General features: G+C 38.5%; 2 protein-coding genes across 2 annotated transcripts; one reads left to right on the top strand and one right to left on the bottom strand.

Annotated features, from left to right (window-relative positions):
* Positions 1–5,486: 5,486 nt before the first annotated feature.
* Positions 5,487–6,789, top strand: LOC141618341 (septum site-determining protein minD homolog, chloroplastic). Its single transcript, XM_074435443.1, has one exon. The coding sequence runs from the start codon at positions 5,613–5,615 to the stop codon at positions 6,567–6,569; it is 957 nt and encodes a 318-aa protein (XP_074291544.1). The 5' UTR covers positions 5,487–5,612; the 3' UTR covers positions 6,570–6,789.
* A 1,485-nt stretch (positions 6,790–8,274) lies between these two features.
* LOC141620780 (U-box domain-containing protein 35-like) lies at positions 8,275–13,442 on the bottom strand. Its single transcript, XM_074437563.1, has 10 exons — positions 13,160–13,442; positions 12,919–13,040; positions 12,706–12,827; positions 12,272–12,480; positions 11,677–11,929; positions 11,315–11,558; positions 11,131–11,217; positions 10,236–10,646; positions 8,854–9,612; positions 8,275–8,559 (listed from the first exon to the last, which is right to left on the bottom strand). Exons 1-10 carry the CDS (start codon positions 13,329–13,331, stop codon positions 8,371–8,373), a joined length of 2,568 nt encoding a protein of 855 aa, XP_074293664.1. The 5' UTR covers positions 13,332–13,442; the 3' UTR covers positions 8,275–8,370.
* Between the last annotated feature and the right edge of the window lie 3,790 nt (positions 13,443–17,232).

A 17,232-nucleotide genomic window follows, 5' to 3' on the forward strand; every position in this document is an offset into this window, starting at 1 on the left:
TTTTTCGTTGCTCCCTTTTCTGTGTGCTTCATGTCTTGCTTTCTTTGATCAATGCTCCTCCTTCGGTCCCAATCGTTTGTTTGCCTTTTATTTAATCCATCTGAGATGGAAAGGGTATTAATCTGTGTGTAATACGCCATATTCCTATATTCATCTTAGCCCTATCTTAGCCGCAGAATAGGTGTTTGAATATCTGACCTTTGGCTTAGTTGTTCATTGCCCTCGTCTCTGTGTACAGTCAGGCTTGCTTGCTTTCTTTGATCAATACCTATTTTCTGTGTTGCTCAACGAGTTTCAACTTTGGTAGTTGATCTCCATATCTTTGTAGATCTTCAATGTTATATATGTCATGTTTAAATCGCAGAGGTGGCCATATAGCTATATTCTGATTGGAACGGAACCACACACACTAAAGTTCACACTTTATTTGCTTTCGTCATGCTGTAGTTTCACTTCCGGAATCTAAATTCGAGCAGTTTTGTTTGTCTTTTCTTTTTTTGCGTCTTTAATCCTGTCAATACATGATTCTCCCAATTACGGACAGAGTTAATGTTTTTGAGCTTCTGTTTCTCTATATCCGGTATGTATGTGCCATACTGACCTATATCAGTTCTGTAAGTCTTGGAGCATGTTTGCAGTCAGATGTTTTCAACCGTGGAAGGAGAATGCATCGACAATTGGAGGGGAACTCGTGTCTCTGTCATTCTGATTCGTTAGCTGTTTATGCAGTTATGTCACAGATTCGACAATGATGAAAGCATTGGCCCTGCTACAGATTGTGATCTTAGTAAATTAGGATGCTCCGTCTGTAATTTGGTATACTTGTACGTAGCATTTATCATCTAAAATGTGAACAACGGATGTTCGCTTCGTCCACATCTGTTGGACATTACTCATTAGATGTTGTGTCAGATTGCAGTTCTAATATTTCATTTACTTTGTCCAAACTTTTTGTTGCTCTTGATTAGGATTTGGCAACACATGCCATCTTGATAACTTGATTGTAAGACCATCCCCAAGCAAAGGTCGCGCTAATTAGGTCGCGACCCGGTTTTACTCTTAATCTCACCTTATTAACCTTGACCCACTTTTACCCTCTCGAAGAAAAGTCACGACCTGCAGCCATCAACTCAATCATTTCCCACTTTCCAACAATTTCAATCATTTCTCACATAATCACCCCACTAAAGCTTTTCTCATTTTTTTCCAGTTATCATTTAATTTATATAACTTAATTTTATTTTTATAATTTTATAAATAGTTTAATTTTAAAATAGTAATTACGAGTCGATTAATATTTTATCTTTAATTCGGATATTAGTAAAAATATTAATTTAATTTTATAGTTGTATTTTAACGAAAATCTATTCAATGTAATAATCGTATTACTATTTTGAACCGTATAATAATCGAGTCAAAATTAATCCCCCTTTTCCCAAATCATTACCCCTTTGACGTGGTCAGACCACATAGACACAACAAACCAAACTCTAAAATTAATCCCCCTTTTCCCAAATCATTACCCCCAACCCAGATATACAAAGAATCCCAGTTAAAACAAAATCCTAGCCGATCTTCATCATCACCATCTTTAGTGCATCACCATACTCGATCTTCACCATCATAGCCGATCTTCATCATCATCGATCTTCTATTTCTTAATCAATCAAACACTGTTAACATCTCCTATTCAGATCGTCACGTCTCACGACCGTCATCTTGAACGATTACCATCACCGTCGTCGATCAACACCGTCTTCACCATCACCTTCACAACACCGTCAGGTGCCATGTATTTATCTTTATTTATTTTTCTGTTTTGAGGTTGTTTTGATTTTCTTATTTATAAAAATATTAAAAATATAATGGTGTATTTGAGAAAATAGAAAAAAACGAGTGAGTCAAAATATATCAAAATTAAGCTCATTTAGTAGACAATTTAAAAATATAGTTCTTTTTTATATGCTCATATTTTTTATTGTTTTGATTTACTGTATAATTTCCATTTAGTTTCTTATTAATTAGTTCTTCATATATTTCTTTTATTTGGGAAAATTGCAGGCATTTGAGGGAAAGTAACAGCTACTTTTGCAGACAAGACTAAAGTGTGTCCTTGTAACCAAACATGACACCTAGCAGGTCATGGAAGAGGTCGAGGTCACCAGAGAAGGTCACAAACTGACCTTTACTTGCCTTGGCCACGACCTGGGTCATGCTAATTTTTCCCTTAATCATGATTAAGATGACCCAAGCAAGGTCACGACCTCCTTCACGACCTTGCTTGGGGATGGTCTAAGTATTTCATTACTGCCTAATGGCTACACAGTTTCTAATTTCTATCATACGCCATTTCACTTGATTGCTGGTTCAAGATGTCTTGCTTGTGACGGACGTTATCCCTCATAAGCTGAAGACAGATAATCCTCCTCTCATAATAAGACAAGTGAGAGGGTAAGTGGGGGAAAATGGAGCACCCAATAGTGCCACTTGCATATTGTGAGATGGACACTATCCGTTTTCAGCTTATGACGGATAGTATCCGTCTTCAATTGAGAATTTATGTTGTTGTATAGTGTACTGTGTACAAACTTGCATGGTTTAAATTTTACAAGGTAAAGACTAATTTGGCCTTATTGGATCCTCTCAAATTCTTTCCCTCTATTTTCTCTCTAATACACCCATATTTTAGGGGCTGATTTATATCGACGAAGTTTTAGTAAATATCGACGACGTTTCTAAAAAAAAAAGACGATAACTGCCCTTCCACTCATCCAACACTTTCTCTCTCTAAAAAATTTCCTCTCAACTTCAACTAAATTAAAAAAAAAAACAAATAACAACACGACGGATCTCGAATCACCGGTACTTAGACAACTTAATCGCTTCATTATTTGGTTAATTTTTTTTCCCCGCACCACTAAATCTATTCGATAATTGATTTACGTCACGCATTGATTTAGTAATAACAAACATTGCAATTTTTGTGCGTAAATCTGAAATTTGTACCCTTAAGGTTAAACCATGGACCAAACTTTGAGATCTAACGTTCAACCATGGACCAAACGTTGGAAACCAACGTTCGCCGTGGTCCAAACGTTGGAATCCCACGTTTGGCCACGAGGTTCGTTGTCGGGTTAATAATGACGATTGTAACTTTACATTTGGTTAGTGTTTTGGCCATCTCTACCCGACCATTAGAGATGTTTTGGTTTTGGTCTGGAGGCTGTTAGTTATGTGCTCGCTTTCCTAGGCGGCGAGTTTTTGGTCCATAGGGATGGTGTCCCTAAGTGTAGGAGTTTTTTCTCCTTTGGAGGATGATTTTTCTGGTTGTATTCCGCTTTCCTTTTCTACGTCCGTGTGGTGTAAGTACACTTGGCTCTCTCTCACTGGATCAAGGGTCTCATTGGGTTCCTGATGATGTGTATCATAGCCAAGGAGATGAGTCTCCGAGACACTCTTTTGGGTCTTGTTACAGGTATTTCTCCGAAGTCGTGTCTTTCAAGATGAGTGAAGATTTGGTCTATCAGTTGGCCAGCTCAGTTCGTCCCTTCAAGAAGGTTGAGGATGAAGATGTTGGATACCGTGTTCAGCCACTCGTTCACCGTCAACACGTGTTTGTTAACCAATGTAGTTACTTTTTTTTTTGTCTTAGATTACGACATTAGTAGTATAAGTGCATTGGATCATATGAGTCCAATGCCAATTATATAAGAACCTTTTCTTACTCGTAGCCAAAAAAAAAAAAAAAAAAAACATTTCTACAGTTGTCGTCAACCTTTACCCACCAACAACGCTTGACACCCACAGGCCACACCCCTAACTCCTCATCGGCGCCACCCCAAGCCACCACTCCAGGTAGTTGCATATTTGACTCTGAGACTTTGACTCAGACTATTATTGGTACCCGATTAATCTTAGCCTTAACTATCTTCAATGCAAGAGCAAACAAATGCAAAATACATTGCGTTGAGTAAGAAACTGCTACTACATAAATATAAATTGGGTGAAAGTGCGATTGAATCATCTCCATTTCTTTCTCTCAATTTTCTATCTAATGTTTCAATATATTTTATCTCTTCATTCATTAAAACATTATTTTTATGAAACGGTTGTAGCCATCCCCTATTTACTAAATTAATAGGCGAAACTCTAACTTTTTCCGCCTAAAAATATTTCCTAGAATAGTGCTTGATATTTTTAGCATATACTATATGTGTGGACATGGTAAGTTATAAATGGATATAATATTTTGTATTTAAATATTTATAACATTTAATATTTCACATTCTACACAAATTTATCTGATCTTTTTAGCATCAGTAATTTTTTTTAAAGAACTTCTTGATAAAAAATTATTGACTTTTTATGATAAGAAGTTGCGCCTAAAAAATATGGTATTAGTAAATATTTGTTAAAATTCATTGACTTTTTATAATAAAACTTTACAGCTAAAAAATATGTTATATTAGTAAATATTTGTAAATTAACATCACTAATTTCTCGTTAAAAAAAACAAAACAAAAAATTCAAAAAAATACTCATTTTATTATTTCTTACGATTTAAACTTTTATTTATTTCTCTAATAAAAATACATCAAGAGAAACATGGCAAATACGTGAATCGTCAATTTAAATTCTATAAATAATACACTAAATAGTAAAATTTTATAAATATCGTGCATATATTGCACGATCTATATTAGTAACTCTATAAATACCGCGCATTCATTGCGCGAGATCTAAACTATTTAAATTTAATCCAGAACATTTAAGAAAAATGAAATTCCAGTTTTTTTAAGGAAATTGAGCGAATTTGAACCGTCGGAGTTGGGATTGACATCTCAAAATTAATACTCCTTCCGATCTAGACCAAAGGTAACACTTACTATAAACGGACGATCCACACCAAAGGTAACATTCCTTATTTGACCCACAACATTACCAAATGATCTTTATACCCATTTAATATTTATACAAAATGCCATTACATACCCCATATAACAACATCCAATTAAACACAAAATTTCCAATTAGTAGATTATATAACCAATTGTATACAGTTGTATGGTGTAGAATCTGAGATATGTACTAAAGTTTTCGAGTTTTGTTAAAACGAATATGAGCTATGCTTCAAAGTTTTTGAACCCACACATTTAAATATAAAAAAAGTAAACTCTTACAAAACTCAAAAAAATTGCACATAAGCTCGGATTAATGTATAGGGTTGTACAATACTTATTATACAACTGATTGTATAGTAGTATTTGTGTAAAATTACATGGTCTGCTTTTTTTTTTTTTTTTCCTCTTTACCTTCACTTTTTCCACATTTTCTTAAATACTCCGTTTTTTCTCATGTTACTTTTGGTCTGGATCGGAGGGAGTAAGAGAGAAAAAGAGACCAAACATTGAGCTTGTCCCAGAAGCCCAAGTCCGTTGACACACAGATTAGAGTATACACACTCGTGGTCTCAACTCTCAATTCAACTCGCAAACATTCTTCCACCATTTATCTTAATCAGTCATCACCATTGACCTTCCTTCACCCTCATCAATGGCGTCCAAGTTCCACCATTAACAACATCTCTCCATTACCCCCACCTCCCAACCACAATGCTCCTCCTTAAACCCACCTTATTCCCCCCATTCTCCCCAACCAAACTTCCTTTCCCTCACCACAAACCCCCTAAACCCCACCTCACACTCACCACCCCCACAAAATCCCTCCTACAATACAACCGCAAACCCCAACTCTCCGGCCCAACACCCCGAATAATCGTAATCACCTCCGGTAAAGGCGGCGTCGGTAAAACCACAACCACCGCAAACCTCGGCATCTCCCTCGCTCGCCACGGCTTCTCCGTCGTCTTAATCGACGCCGACGTCGGTCTCCGCAACCTCGACCTCCTCCTCGGCCTCGAATCCCGTGTCAATTACACCGCACTCGAAGTCCTCAACGGCGATTGTCGTCTCGACCAAGCCCTAGTTCGAGACAAACGCTGGCCGAATCTCAATCTCCTCTGTATCTCGAAACCCCGGTCCAAAATCCCCCTTTCCTTCGGCGGAAAAGCCCTAAATTGGCTCACCGACGCGCTTAAGCAATCAATAAACCCGCAGTTTATCCTAATTGATTGTCCCGCGGGGATTGATGCCGGTTTTATAACCGCCATTACCCCCGCGAATGAAGCGGTGTTGGTTACAACGCCGGATATTACCGCGTTGCGGGATGCGGATCGGGTTACCGGGTTATTGGAGTGTGATGGGGTTAAGGATATTAAAATGATGGTTAATAGGGTTAGAACGGATATGATTAAGGGTGAGGATATGATGAGTGTGCTTGATGTTCAGGAGATGTTAGGGTTGGCGTTGTTGGGGGTGATTCCGGAGGATAGTGAGGTTATTCGGAGTACGAATCGAGGGTATCCGCTTGTTTTGAATAAACCGATTAGTTTGGCTGGGTTGGCTTTTGAGCAAGCGGCTTGGAGGCTTGTTGAGCAGGATAGTATGACTGCTGTTATGATGGAGGAAGAGCCTAAGAAAGGCGGGTTTTTGTCGTTTCTTGGTTGGTGATTTTGGTGAATTGGTGGTGGTGTTTAGGTTGTTTGAGGAGTTTCTGTACAAATTTGCTAGGTATGAAAACTGTTTTTTCGAGTTTTGGGATTCAATGTAGCTCTGAAATTTGCTCAATGGTAGCTTGTGTACTTGTTTTTCTTGTGTTGTTTTTAATGTTATTTTGGATAATCTTCATCAATGAAATGTGATTCGAATTGTTTGCCTGTTTGGGAATTCAGAGATTTTTGTGTTAAATATAGCTGTGCAATTGCTCAATGATTCAAATGGTTGTTTGTGTATTTGCGATTGTGACAATGTTGTAGTTTTTGTGGCGTTATTTTGATTTTAATTTGGGTAGTTTTCATCAATGAAATTTGATTCAAATTGTTTGCTTGTCTGTGATGGTAGGCAATTTAATCATGGTTTCTCGTTGGACAATGATTTGCCTAAACGACTTTCGTTTCAGTAAAATTATAATGCTGAACTCTTTAGGGCCGATAGTAGTACACTGCGTGGGATGGAGTAAGGGCCCTTCTCACCTCCTACGAGGCGTCCAGTTCAACCTGCTGGAAATGAATTCACGAAGGGTTTGGTGGATAAAATAGGACGTAAAAAAGGGGGGGGGGGGGGGGGGGGGGGGGGCTGTCAAATCTTTCTTGTATTGGGGGAATTTTAATTTGTCTAGTATAAGTGAATGGATCTCCATTTGCCTCCAACCCAACATACTATCCAAACAAGGGAATTTGTTCCCTTCTTTCTAAGTATCTTAGTCTATACAAAAGGTAATTGTTTTTTGGAAGACTGCACCAAACGGTGCTCAACATTATTTCGGAGGAAGGCTAGAGAATGGTTATGTAAGGTTGACACTTTGGCTGTTAGATTAGATTGATGCCGAAGATATTTGACTATGGTTTGGACTTGAGGGGTTTAAACTTGTTTTTCATTATCCTTTTTGTCCATTACCTGCTTGGTGATTAACTGATTGCTGGTAGCATGACTGCATGAATAATTCCTAGGAGTTAGAATTGTTGTAATATTAACAGTATCCATTCTTCCAATTACGGGAAGATGTCATGTACTCACGTGTTTGGATTTGACCATCAGTTTATATTTCTACACAAGTACACGTGAGATTCCTTAGCTGTTGCTTGATAACTTGCTAGTGAATTAAGTCAAGAATCAGTGTGGTAAATCAGGTAAGAGTGTATGTCTGCTTTTAAATTGCAAGAGAACTCGAGGCAAGCAAGGTGTTTTGTGAACCCCAGACTGGATAATGCTTGCTGTTCATAGATAAGGAAACATGAGATGATGGCTGTGTAGATTGATTGAGGAAAAAAAACTATATGTGGAAAATTTAATGTATAAGGTAAGGAAGAAAACTGTCTGGATTATTTGAACCTTTTCGTCTGAACATAAGCAAGAAAATTTAATGTTGAAACCAGACATTAGAGTAAACAACTGCAACTTGATATGATTTCATTACGCGTTCTGGATTTCATGCTCGCCTCTTTTGAGTTTTGACCTAAAAAACAGTCACTCATTTATATGTTTATAGTTTATATAATGGTCACTACCATGTTTTGTTTTTGAAAAATATTGGTAAGTTATTCTATTTACCCGCTGATTTAGTAGAAATAAAACGACAAACCAAAAGAGAATTAATATTTCTCATGCTGGACCAAATATGGGGGGTCCTTTTGAGTAAATTGCTGCGGTGTAATGCACTTGAGCGGCAAAAAAATTGAAGTCAAGCAAAGACCCTGAGCTGTCTAGAGGCAAAAATGACACATGATTAGATCCCACTTTGAATGATGGGTTATCAATTGGGTAGTTGCTTGGACTTCCATTGCTTAATCGCTTCAAGTATGGTGTAGTTTGGCATTATAAACTTGTGTGGAAGTGGGAGGTTCGTGGTAGGTGATGTGCTGTTTTCTGCCAACCACTTCTCTATCGCTGCACGATTATATGTGTATCCATCTGCTGCTACATAGGGATCGTCCATGACTTCCTGTGGTATAAAACAAGCACAAAAGTTGTTAAGTTATGAAACTATGTTTTGTGGTTCCAGCTACCTTATCGGGTAATTCTATGTAATGGTGGTACTCATGTGGTGGGTTCGCGACTCGCCAGAACTAAAACTGTCCTTGTGGCTCTCTCTTTACTCAAAAAGAATAAAATCAGTGGATGATTTCCTGTAAGTGTTGGTTTCTTCAACATCCTTGATTCTTAACAGTCATTGATTGTCTTTTGTTTATGTGTTTCGCTGGTTTATTATGAGGTCCAAGGTTAAAAAGAAACATACCTTTGAAATAGGGCAGATGAAGTGAGCTGGCAGTTCTGGCGGCGCACTCGCAATCTGTTCCCGGGCTTTATCTGCCACTTCTTTCAACCGCTCTAGTGTGGGAAGAATAACCTCTCTTAGATCAGGCCTGTCTCTACCCCTTAGCTCAGAACACAGTAGCCCTAATGAAGCCAGTTCTTGTGCTGCCTCATCTGGCCACTTTCCTGCTTCTTTATCCAAAATTTCCGTTAATGTACCTTCTTCTACAGCATCTTCAACCAAATAGGCTATCCCCACTGCAGGTTTTGTTGTCAGCAACTGTAAGATCACCACCCCTAAAGCATAGACGTCGGACTTGGTTGATACCCGCCCTGTCCTTTGGTACTCTGGATCAATGTAGCAGAGTGTACCAACTGGACTGGTTTCCTTGTACAGGGTTTTGAGGGATTTCTCATTTGGCTCCATAGTAATTGTTGTTCCAAGCCCAGCATCACCGATCTTGCTGACTAAATGGTTATCAAGCAAGATGTTTGCTGGTTTCAGGTCACGGTGAATAATAGGTCTCGGTTTTGTGCTGTGGAGAAAGGCTAGAGCGCTTGCCACCTCCCAGCAAATTCTGATTCTTTCGTACCATGGAAGTGGAGGGCAGTTGTCTTTTCGAAATAGCCTATCGTCAAGGCTACCATTCTCCATGTACTCGTAGACAAGGCAGCTCTCTTCTGGAACAGCTCCTAAGAGCAGCAGCAAGTGTGGGTGGCGAATAGTGCTCAAGATCTCAAGCTGTTCAATCACAGAATAATACAGTTATAACTTATAAGACTTACAACTAATGAGTCTTCTCTTATTCGTAGGTTCAAGATTCTTTTCGCCACTTAGGAAATGCATAATTTAGATAGAGTTGAAACTAATGAAAGGGAGGGAAAGAGGAATCGACTCCAGCAGTTACTTGGAAAGTTTCACAATTTTTTCCCATTTCACTTTATGCTCCTTCATGACGACGACACTTTGCCCATTTTTTTTTTTTTTTGAAAATTAGGATCCTCTATTTTTTGTCCGTAAATTTGGAATCGTCAGATTACACAGGCACTGGACTACTGGACTACTGGACCACTGTCAGGAAATGGATCTAAATGGAGAGGGTCTTGACTCTATTTTTTTGTACCTACACGTCATTTGTTTGTGTAAAATAAAATTGTGGAGACTTTTTTGGCAACAATTGTATATCTTAATACCCTATTATATTTTTTGTTGTAATATATTTTAAGAGCTTTGACCTCAAAAAGTCAAAATGAGAACCACACTGTGAATTAGAAGCAGTAATGTTTTCAGAGTAGTTACAGTTTTGGGTTTCAGGAAGCAAAAATGTGGTTTCCGAGCAAGTGGTATGCATAAGATGTTCATACCTCCTGAAGGAATTGCTTGTTTGTGACTGTGTCTTTGGAATGAAGCACCTTCACTGCGACCGTAGTGTGATGCAACTTGCACTTGAACACAGTCCCAAATGCACCCGCCCCAATCCGAAATTCTTGGGATAGGGATGACGTGGCTTCTAAAATCTCGCTCCAACTGAACTTCTGACACTGAGTAACTGGACTTGCAAGCAGCTGTTGAAGCTTGTTTTCGCTGTCCTCTGCCTTCTGAGCAGCATCTTTCTTTTCTTTGTGGTGAGGTTTGTTTCCTTGACCATTTTTACCCGATTCTGCTTTATATTGTTCAGCTATGTGTTTATGCTTCTCTGTGTTAGCTATTTCGTTAGCTGCTTCCTCTTTGTGTTTTAATGCTGCCTCCAGTCGCTCCTTGCTTAGAGTATTTAACTGATTAAGTGGAAAGAGGAACTACAATAGTAAAAAGACATGAGTAGAAAACTAGAAACTAGCTTAAATTTCTGTATTCTAGTCTGAATGGAAATTGTTTGTAGGATATGAGTATATGACCTAGCTCTTGAGATTTTTTGGAGCAAGCTTAAGTGCTTAACAAGATTACATTATTACAAGATAACTGACAATGATCTCCATTTTTAGTGGACCCGAAAATTTGCAATTCTTTGGTTTTGGAACGTGAAGGAATATAACAAAATGACTAAAGAGTGCTCTTTTTTTTTACTGTGAATTAGCAGTCAGTCTATGCAAATTGTGACACAAAAATCGTTATGGAGCATTACTGCCTCTCACTGTTTTAAATTCAGGGTGAAGGCTAGTTCTTGTGAACCCCCGTTCTCATACTTTGCCATGTGTAGGAGACTTAAAAGCATAGGGGCAATGTTGTCTTAAGCAGCCTCCACCCTAGTAGTATGCTTACCTTCTCATCAATGTTATTATTCTGAGCCAGCTCATACATTTTCTCAACATGTCTCAGTTCCATCCTTAACTTTTCAAGTTCATATATCTGCAGGAGTAAAATTCTCAGAAGTGCTGTAAATTCATGTATTCATATAATCATGCACCACTTAAAAAAATAAAATGATTGATATTAGACGATCTACCTGGCCTTGGGAAGCTGCTTCCGGACTTGCTGGTGGCTGTCGTTGGGGTTGAGTACCTCGTGGCGTAATGCCTTCCACATACTCTGCTTGATGTGTTCCTACAAAAGATGCATTAGGGGAAGTCCCCATGTATGATCCTGTTGGCGGGGTTCCCATGTAGGATCCTGTGGGTGGGGTCCCAACAAAGGATCCTGTGGGCGTGTTCCCCGCAAAAGATCCTCCAGGCGGAGTGCTTGTAAAAGACCTTGGGGGTGGAGTCATTGTCCCCACCAATGAACCTCCCGGGGACGTTCTATCTGAAACCCATGACCCTGAATCTCCACTGCTAGAACTCCTACCAGCAGCACTTTCATTCCCAAAGCTCAGGGTATAATGGGATGTATCCACTGGCTCCATAATTCGACTTGGTACATCCAGATGGTTTGGGTGAGGTTCTGATAGTCCGGGTTTGGAGTTGTTGGTAGAAGAAGCGGAGCCTGAGCCTGGGTCTGTAAAAGCAGTGTGTATATGAGAATACTATGAGTAACCTGTAATCACAAATATCTTTTCCAATCAGAGAACTTGCTCGTATCCACTTACATCTTGGTGATGAAGGTCTGGTCTTCAACACACGGCCTGCAGTGAAAACAATCCTAGTAAATTCCATAACTATTAACTAGGGAAGCTGAAATCTACAGTTGAAAGCTAAGGCATTGCAGGAAATTTAAGATTCTTTTTTACCAGTCCACAATCTCTCAATGCCTCCTGCAAGTAGTGTGGTATGTACAGATTTCGTGGTAATTGTGTAGAGTATTGTCCAACAAATTGTCTATCAATGACTGAAGAATATGCGTGTCGGACGTACATAGCCTTAACATGTTCCAACGACACGTAAAGACTATTAACAGACGACTCATAATGAAAATTTTATGTGTAGTCACACTAAAATGACTCTTTTTACATCACTAGATAATATACCTATTGTAAGTGAAGAAGAGCCGGAAGTACTATCTGGAAGTGTGCTTGATGACCCATTTGTGTTGGGGACAGAGATCACAGTTGGTTCTGACTCTGATGCACGCAGATACTGAAGCTTTCCATCAGCAACAACATAAACTGAGCAAAAACTTGGAGCATTTTCTGAAATAACTGCTGATAGGCTTTGATCTCCCGTCCTGGGGGTTTTCCTACAAAAACAATCATGGCTTTGAGCATATCATTGCCATAATGAAGATGCAGTGAGTCTTGTATGAGACGGTGACACATGTAAGACCAACTCAAATCCTCAAGTATTCTTCATTTAAAAATTGTATAATGGGTTGGTCGCACATGTAAGATCGTCTTATATAAGTCTTGTGCGCAGATGATGAAGAATCTCGAAAGCATTGATGTAGTAGGACTCAGAGGGGTACCTTGAGAAGATGCTAGTCGACGAAGGCCCAACAACAAGATGTCTTATGGAATTTTTATTAACATCTGAGCACAATGTCAGTGCTATATCATCTGATTCAAGCACTACAATGTCTGATTTTACCTGTGAGAATAACCATGCAAATCGTCGTGAGAATTACCTCAAAACCAGGTGCGTTTAACTGTCAAAATTACTGTACTAGACTAATATTAACCTTTTGTGCTTTTAAGGACTGTTGGTAGGGAAGAAGTGCCTTCATTTTCTTCCATCCGATTTCCTGCCTATAAGTATTTGCTACATCCTCTGTAACTTGTGATACAGGTAGCCAAGTTCCGACTGAAAGTAATTGTCCATTGAATTTATCAGTTAATAAAGTTATAATCTGAAATAATTGGAGTTTATCAAAAGGTAGTAAAAACTGTAGAGTTGTTTTGCAGTTAAGTTTAATGACTCACTTGGTGTAGGTACTGTGGTTATTTTTGGGTAAACACGTATGATCCTGAACCTCACTTTACCCTCTGGTACAAACTTCTCTACTGCCCACTTGAGAATGAGCTTGCCTTTTCGACTTCCTGACAACCCGATTGCAACCACAAGTTCGTCTTTGTCGGTTTCTCCTTTCTCCATTTTCTTTCAGTGAGTAGGAGTTTTCTGCAAGCAATATTTGTAGCCACGCTGATTACCACCTAACGACGGGCTAATACAACAAAATTTCAAATTTGATACTCTGTATTTTGTTAAAGCTTTAGGATGTCGCCAAGTTACTTCGGCAGTCGAGTTGAGCCGTGTCCCTTTGTTAACACGACACGGCTCAACACTTTTTCTAACATTTGACAGAAATAGCCGTCCCCGACACACATCATGTCTGGCACTTGTATTCTCCATGTCACATTTATGCCACATGTTATACTGGGAGAATACATATCCATTATCCAGTGTAAAAGCCAATTTTATGGTTCATAATTAGGCATATGCATTTGTCTTCCATGACGGTGTGTGTGGCGTCCATGCTTGACACTAGAACCGTTGGAGATGGTTTTGCCCCGTGGAAATAATATTACTCCGTAACATATACCATTAAGACTCCTTAGTTGTTGTGTAGGATTGGAAATGGCAAAGAGTAACCTCGGAGACAATCAAAGGGGAGAGATAGTCGAATTCTTAAAACCAAGTATTTGAAAGTTAATCTTTAGACCAAATTCTCATTGTTGATTTGGTTATGACTCATGAGGCACATGTTTGTCGCCTCAACATGAGGTCAATGAAAGGATACCATCAAAAGCAGAATGAAAAAAAAAATGTTGGGGTTAAATTATGAGAGTACTCGAATTTTAGATTAAGCATGTCGTCACGACTCATGACTTTGAGCCACAAGCCGAGCTTTGTTTTGCAATTAATTATTTGGGCATAGTATAGGGTAATTGTTACAGGGACGATAGAGGTTGAAGAAGAAAGCGAAAGAAAGTGGCAAAAGAGGAAGGTGAAACGTGAAAGTAACGAAGGGATGGCAGTGGTTACCCCCAGAAAGGCGTAAAAGTTACGCATCTCCATACTTAGGTAATCATCCATTACTTCCATATGCGGATAGTAATTTCTCTTTCACCTCTTTTTTCTCATCCATTACCAATTATCTATGACTTTAGCCCTCTTTTCCTTTGTTTTGAGCTATATTTTCCCGGTAAAAACACCCGTTCCCCAAGCAAGACCTTACGATGAACATATTGCATAATGGAAAAATATTCCGTATGTTAGTACTTTCCTATTTTACTCAATTAGTCTCAGGGAGTCGTGGTTCAAAATTGTCCCCTATCATGAAAAAACGGAGGATAATTGAGTGAAATAAAGAGAGTACATGTTAGAAGCAATGAGAGTACCTATTTTCGTAAATCTGAATCGCCAAATCCGAAATGTGGACCTTGTGTATTATCTCTGCACAATCAAAACTCTGTGTTGCTTCAACTTTGGTGTGAAGATTGATCAAGAAACTAGTAGTATTTGTTTGGTAATGAATTTGTGAGTACATTGTATACACCCTGTGAGATTCAGGATATTACTTGCATAGTCGCATGCACGTCTTTATGATTCTAGGTTCCGATTCATACGGTTGACATTTTATTGTAAGGTGGGTGTTTGTTTATTTGATTTAAGTAATGACTTTCTGGGCACCCTAATCGTCCACTGCTACGCCAATACTCGAATAAAACAAGTGTTAAAATAATTATATAATTAATTGTATTATGAAAACAATTGTTAGAATAATTATAACAAGAATTGTATAATCAGAGGATTGGGTGTTAGAATATTCGTCGAGGATGTATGAATTGACAGTCTAGTTTAATTATTGTTAGTTGGATCCTGATTGGAACTGGGTAGTGTTTAATGCCATTGGAATCCTCTCTTTTACCTCCTCCCTCCATTTCCTTTGAGCAGTCTTGATTACATTCTTGAACGATCTTGCGGTAATAATTTTAAGCTATTAGAGGAAATGAATAGGAAATGGAGAGGATCTTGAATCGTGTTAATGACGAGAACATGAGCTCAAAAACTTGGTCGATCTTGTTTCTTCTCCATTGTAGTGTTGTGTGTGTGTGTTCTTCTTTCGTGTGCTATTAGAGGTAATGTGGTGTATAGCCTTTTAGAAATTATTATCATAATTATCATATTTAGTTTCTGTCATGCAATCCTTTGTCCATCTAAACACCGTAAATGTCAACTACTTTAGTTGGTTTAGTAATCTGGTTGGTAGTCATAATATGGGATTGAATCAGTCAATAAAAGATTGCTTTTACAATCCCCTTTAAAAAACTATACCAAAGAAACAAGTATACTCACTCTCCCCTTCCCCATACCAATTATTTATATAGAGTATTAAGTTTTAACACAAATGTGTTAATAAAATTTTAGTTTCTTTGGATTGTATAGTGATTAGTGACTCTTGGATTTGCGAAATACCAATATTACCCATTCTTAGTACTCCACCTTGCCAGCTCCGCCTTCGACTTCTTTGCGATAATGTCGTGCGATCTAGGCATCCAGCCTATCGCAAATTTCAAAGCGTCTTGCTTGTGACTCTTGTGACGGATAGTGCTCCTCTCACAATAAGGCAAGTGGGAGGGCAAGTGGGGGGAAATGGAGCACCCATGGATAGTGCCACTTGCAGCTTGTGACGGATAATGTCCGTCTTCAATGAGAATTTGTGCGCAAATTTAGGGAGCAGATAAACGCAAGGGTATTATAGACTGTTCCCGGACTTTTCTTTGGTAAAGCCTAAGTGAACTGTAGTGGAAGTGTGGGACAGGGAAGGAGTATAGTAGTTTTACATTCTTTAATCCCAACTAATAAGTCTTCTATAAAATGGTTTTTACATTAGTACCACCATAAATACCATAGCTTTATGCTAGGCTACTCTATAAGACTTACACAAATTCTCATAGCTTTATGCTAGGCTACTCTATAAGACTTGCACAAATTCTCATTTGTGACTGCGATATTCGTCACAAGCTTGTGACGGATACCGTTTCCTCTCACAAAATGTCCATTGAGAGGGGAGTGGGAGGCACATGGGGGTTGCCCCACCTTGTCCCCTCTCCCTTTTTGTGAGAGGTCACAAGCTTGTGACGGGATTAGCCCGTCACAAGCAAGACTGGCTGTAAGACTTAACCCAATAGAAGTAGCTGATATGAGCTGTTGAGCTCGAGTGTGCACTGTATAGTAGTCTACGTCCTTATTTCCTTGGCATAGTTCTACACTCCATGGAAGTGGTAAGCCTCTTGTAAGACGGTAATGTTGTAGAACTATTTATTTAATAAAAATAATAGTGTCTAGTTAGTTGGTGGAAATTTGTTCATAGGGTTATTGAAATAAAATACTTCTAGTACGTGGGTTTTACGATATATTTGTGTGAAACTGTTTCATATAAGAACACCAGTGAACTATTTTATCATTGCTTTAAGGTGCTAATATGACAGTCCTTGCTCCTTACTAGTTAAAATCTTTTCTTCAGAAGTATATATATTCCTGAACTTTTCTATCAAGTAATCTAGGCAGAAGGAAGGAACATTATTACTGTTGTGTTTTTACCATATCACTTCTTGTGGAAAACGGTTTTATACAAGTATTATTGTAAATCAAATGCTATTTGTCGCAAATAAATGTACTAAAACATCTTATAAGGAGGGCATCATTATCTTTAGCCAATGATTTTACAATGTTTCATTGTAAAAACGTTTTACTCAACTGCTTAAATAATTCCCGGTTTTTTTAAAATATAAAGTTGCACTGAGATGTTTCTATCTATCTACAACAGTTTTCACCTGCTTTTGGTGACTTTTCATTGTTTGCGGCCCTACACTTTGCCTCCCATTGTGAAAATTTTGTACTCCTTACTATCAAAAACCGAAAAATTATAAAGGCTTAGGGTGTAAGGAGGACGATCCTCCCGGGAGGACACAAGGATTTCTCCGGAAACTACTTAAAATATTATATCCTCTTATTCTGTTTCTTGAATTCTCTAAACATCCAAAGAGTG

This window comes from Silene latifolia, chromosome X (genome assembly GCF_048544455.1).
Source record: "Silene latifolia isolate original U9 population chromosome X, ASM4854445v1, whole genome shotgun sequence".
Lineage (NCBI taxonomy): Eukaryota > Viridiplantae > Streptophyta > Magnoliopsida > Caryophyllales > Caryophyllaceae > Silene > Silene latifolia.

Coding starts and splice junctions, on each gene's coding strand:
- LOC141618341 (XM_074435443.1), top strand. CDS start 5,613: ATGCTCCTCCTTAAACCCACCTTATTCCCCCCATTCTCCCCAACCAAA.
- LOC141620780 (XM_074437563.1), bottom strand. CDS start 13,331: ATGGAGAAAGGAGAAACCGACAAAGACGAACTTGTGGTTGCAATCGGG. Junction 11,218..11,314: donor AAGCAGCTTCCCAAGGCCAG/GTAGATCGTCTA, acceptor TTACTCCTGCAG/ATATATGAACTTGAAAAGTT. Junction 9,613..10,235: donor ACAAGCAATTCCTTCAGGAG/GTATGAACATCT, acceptor GTGATTGAACAG/CTTGAGATCTTGAGCACTAT.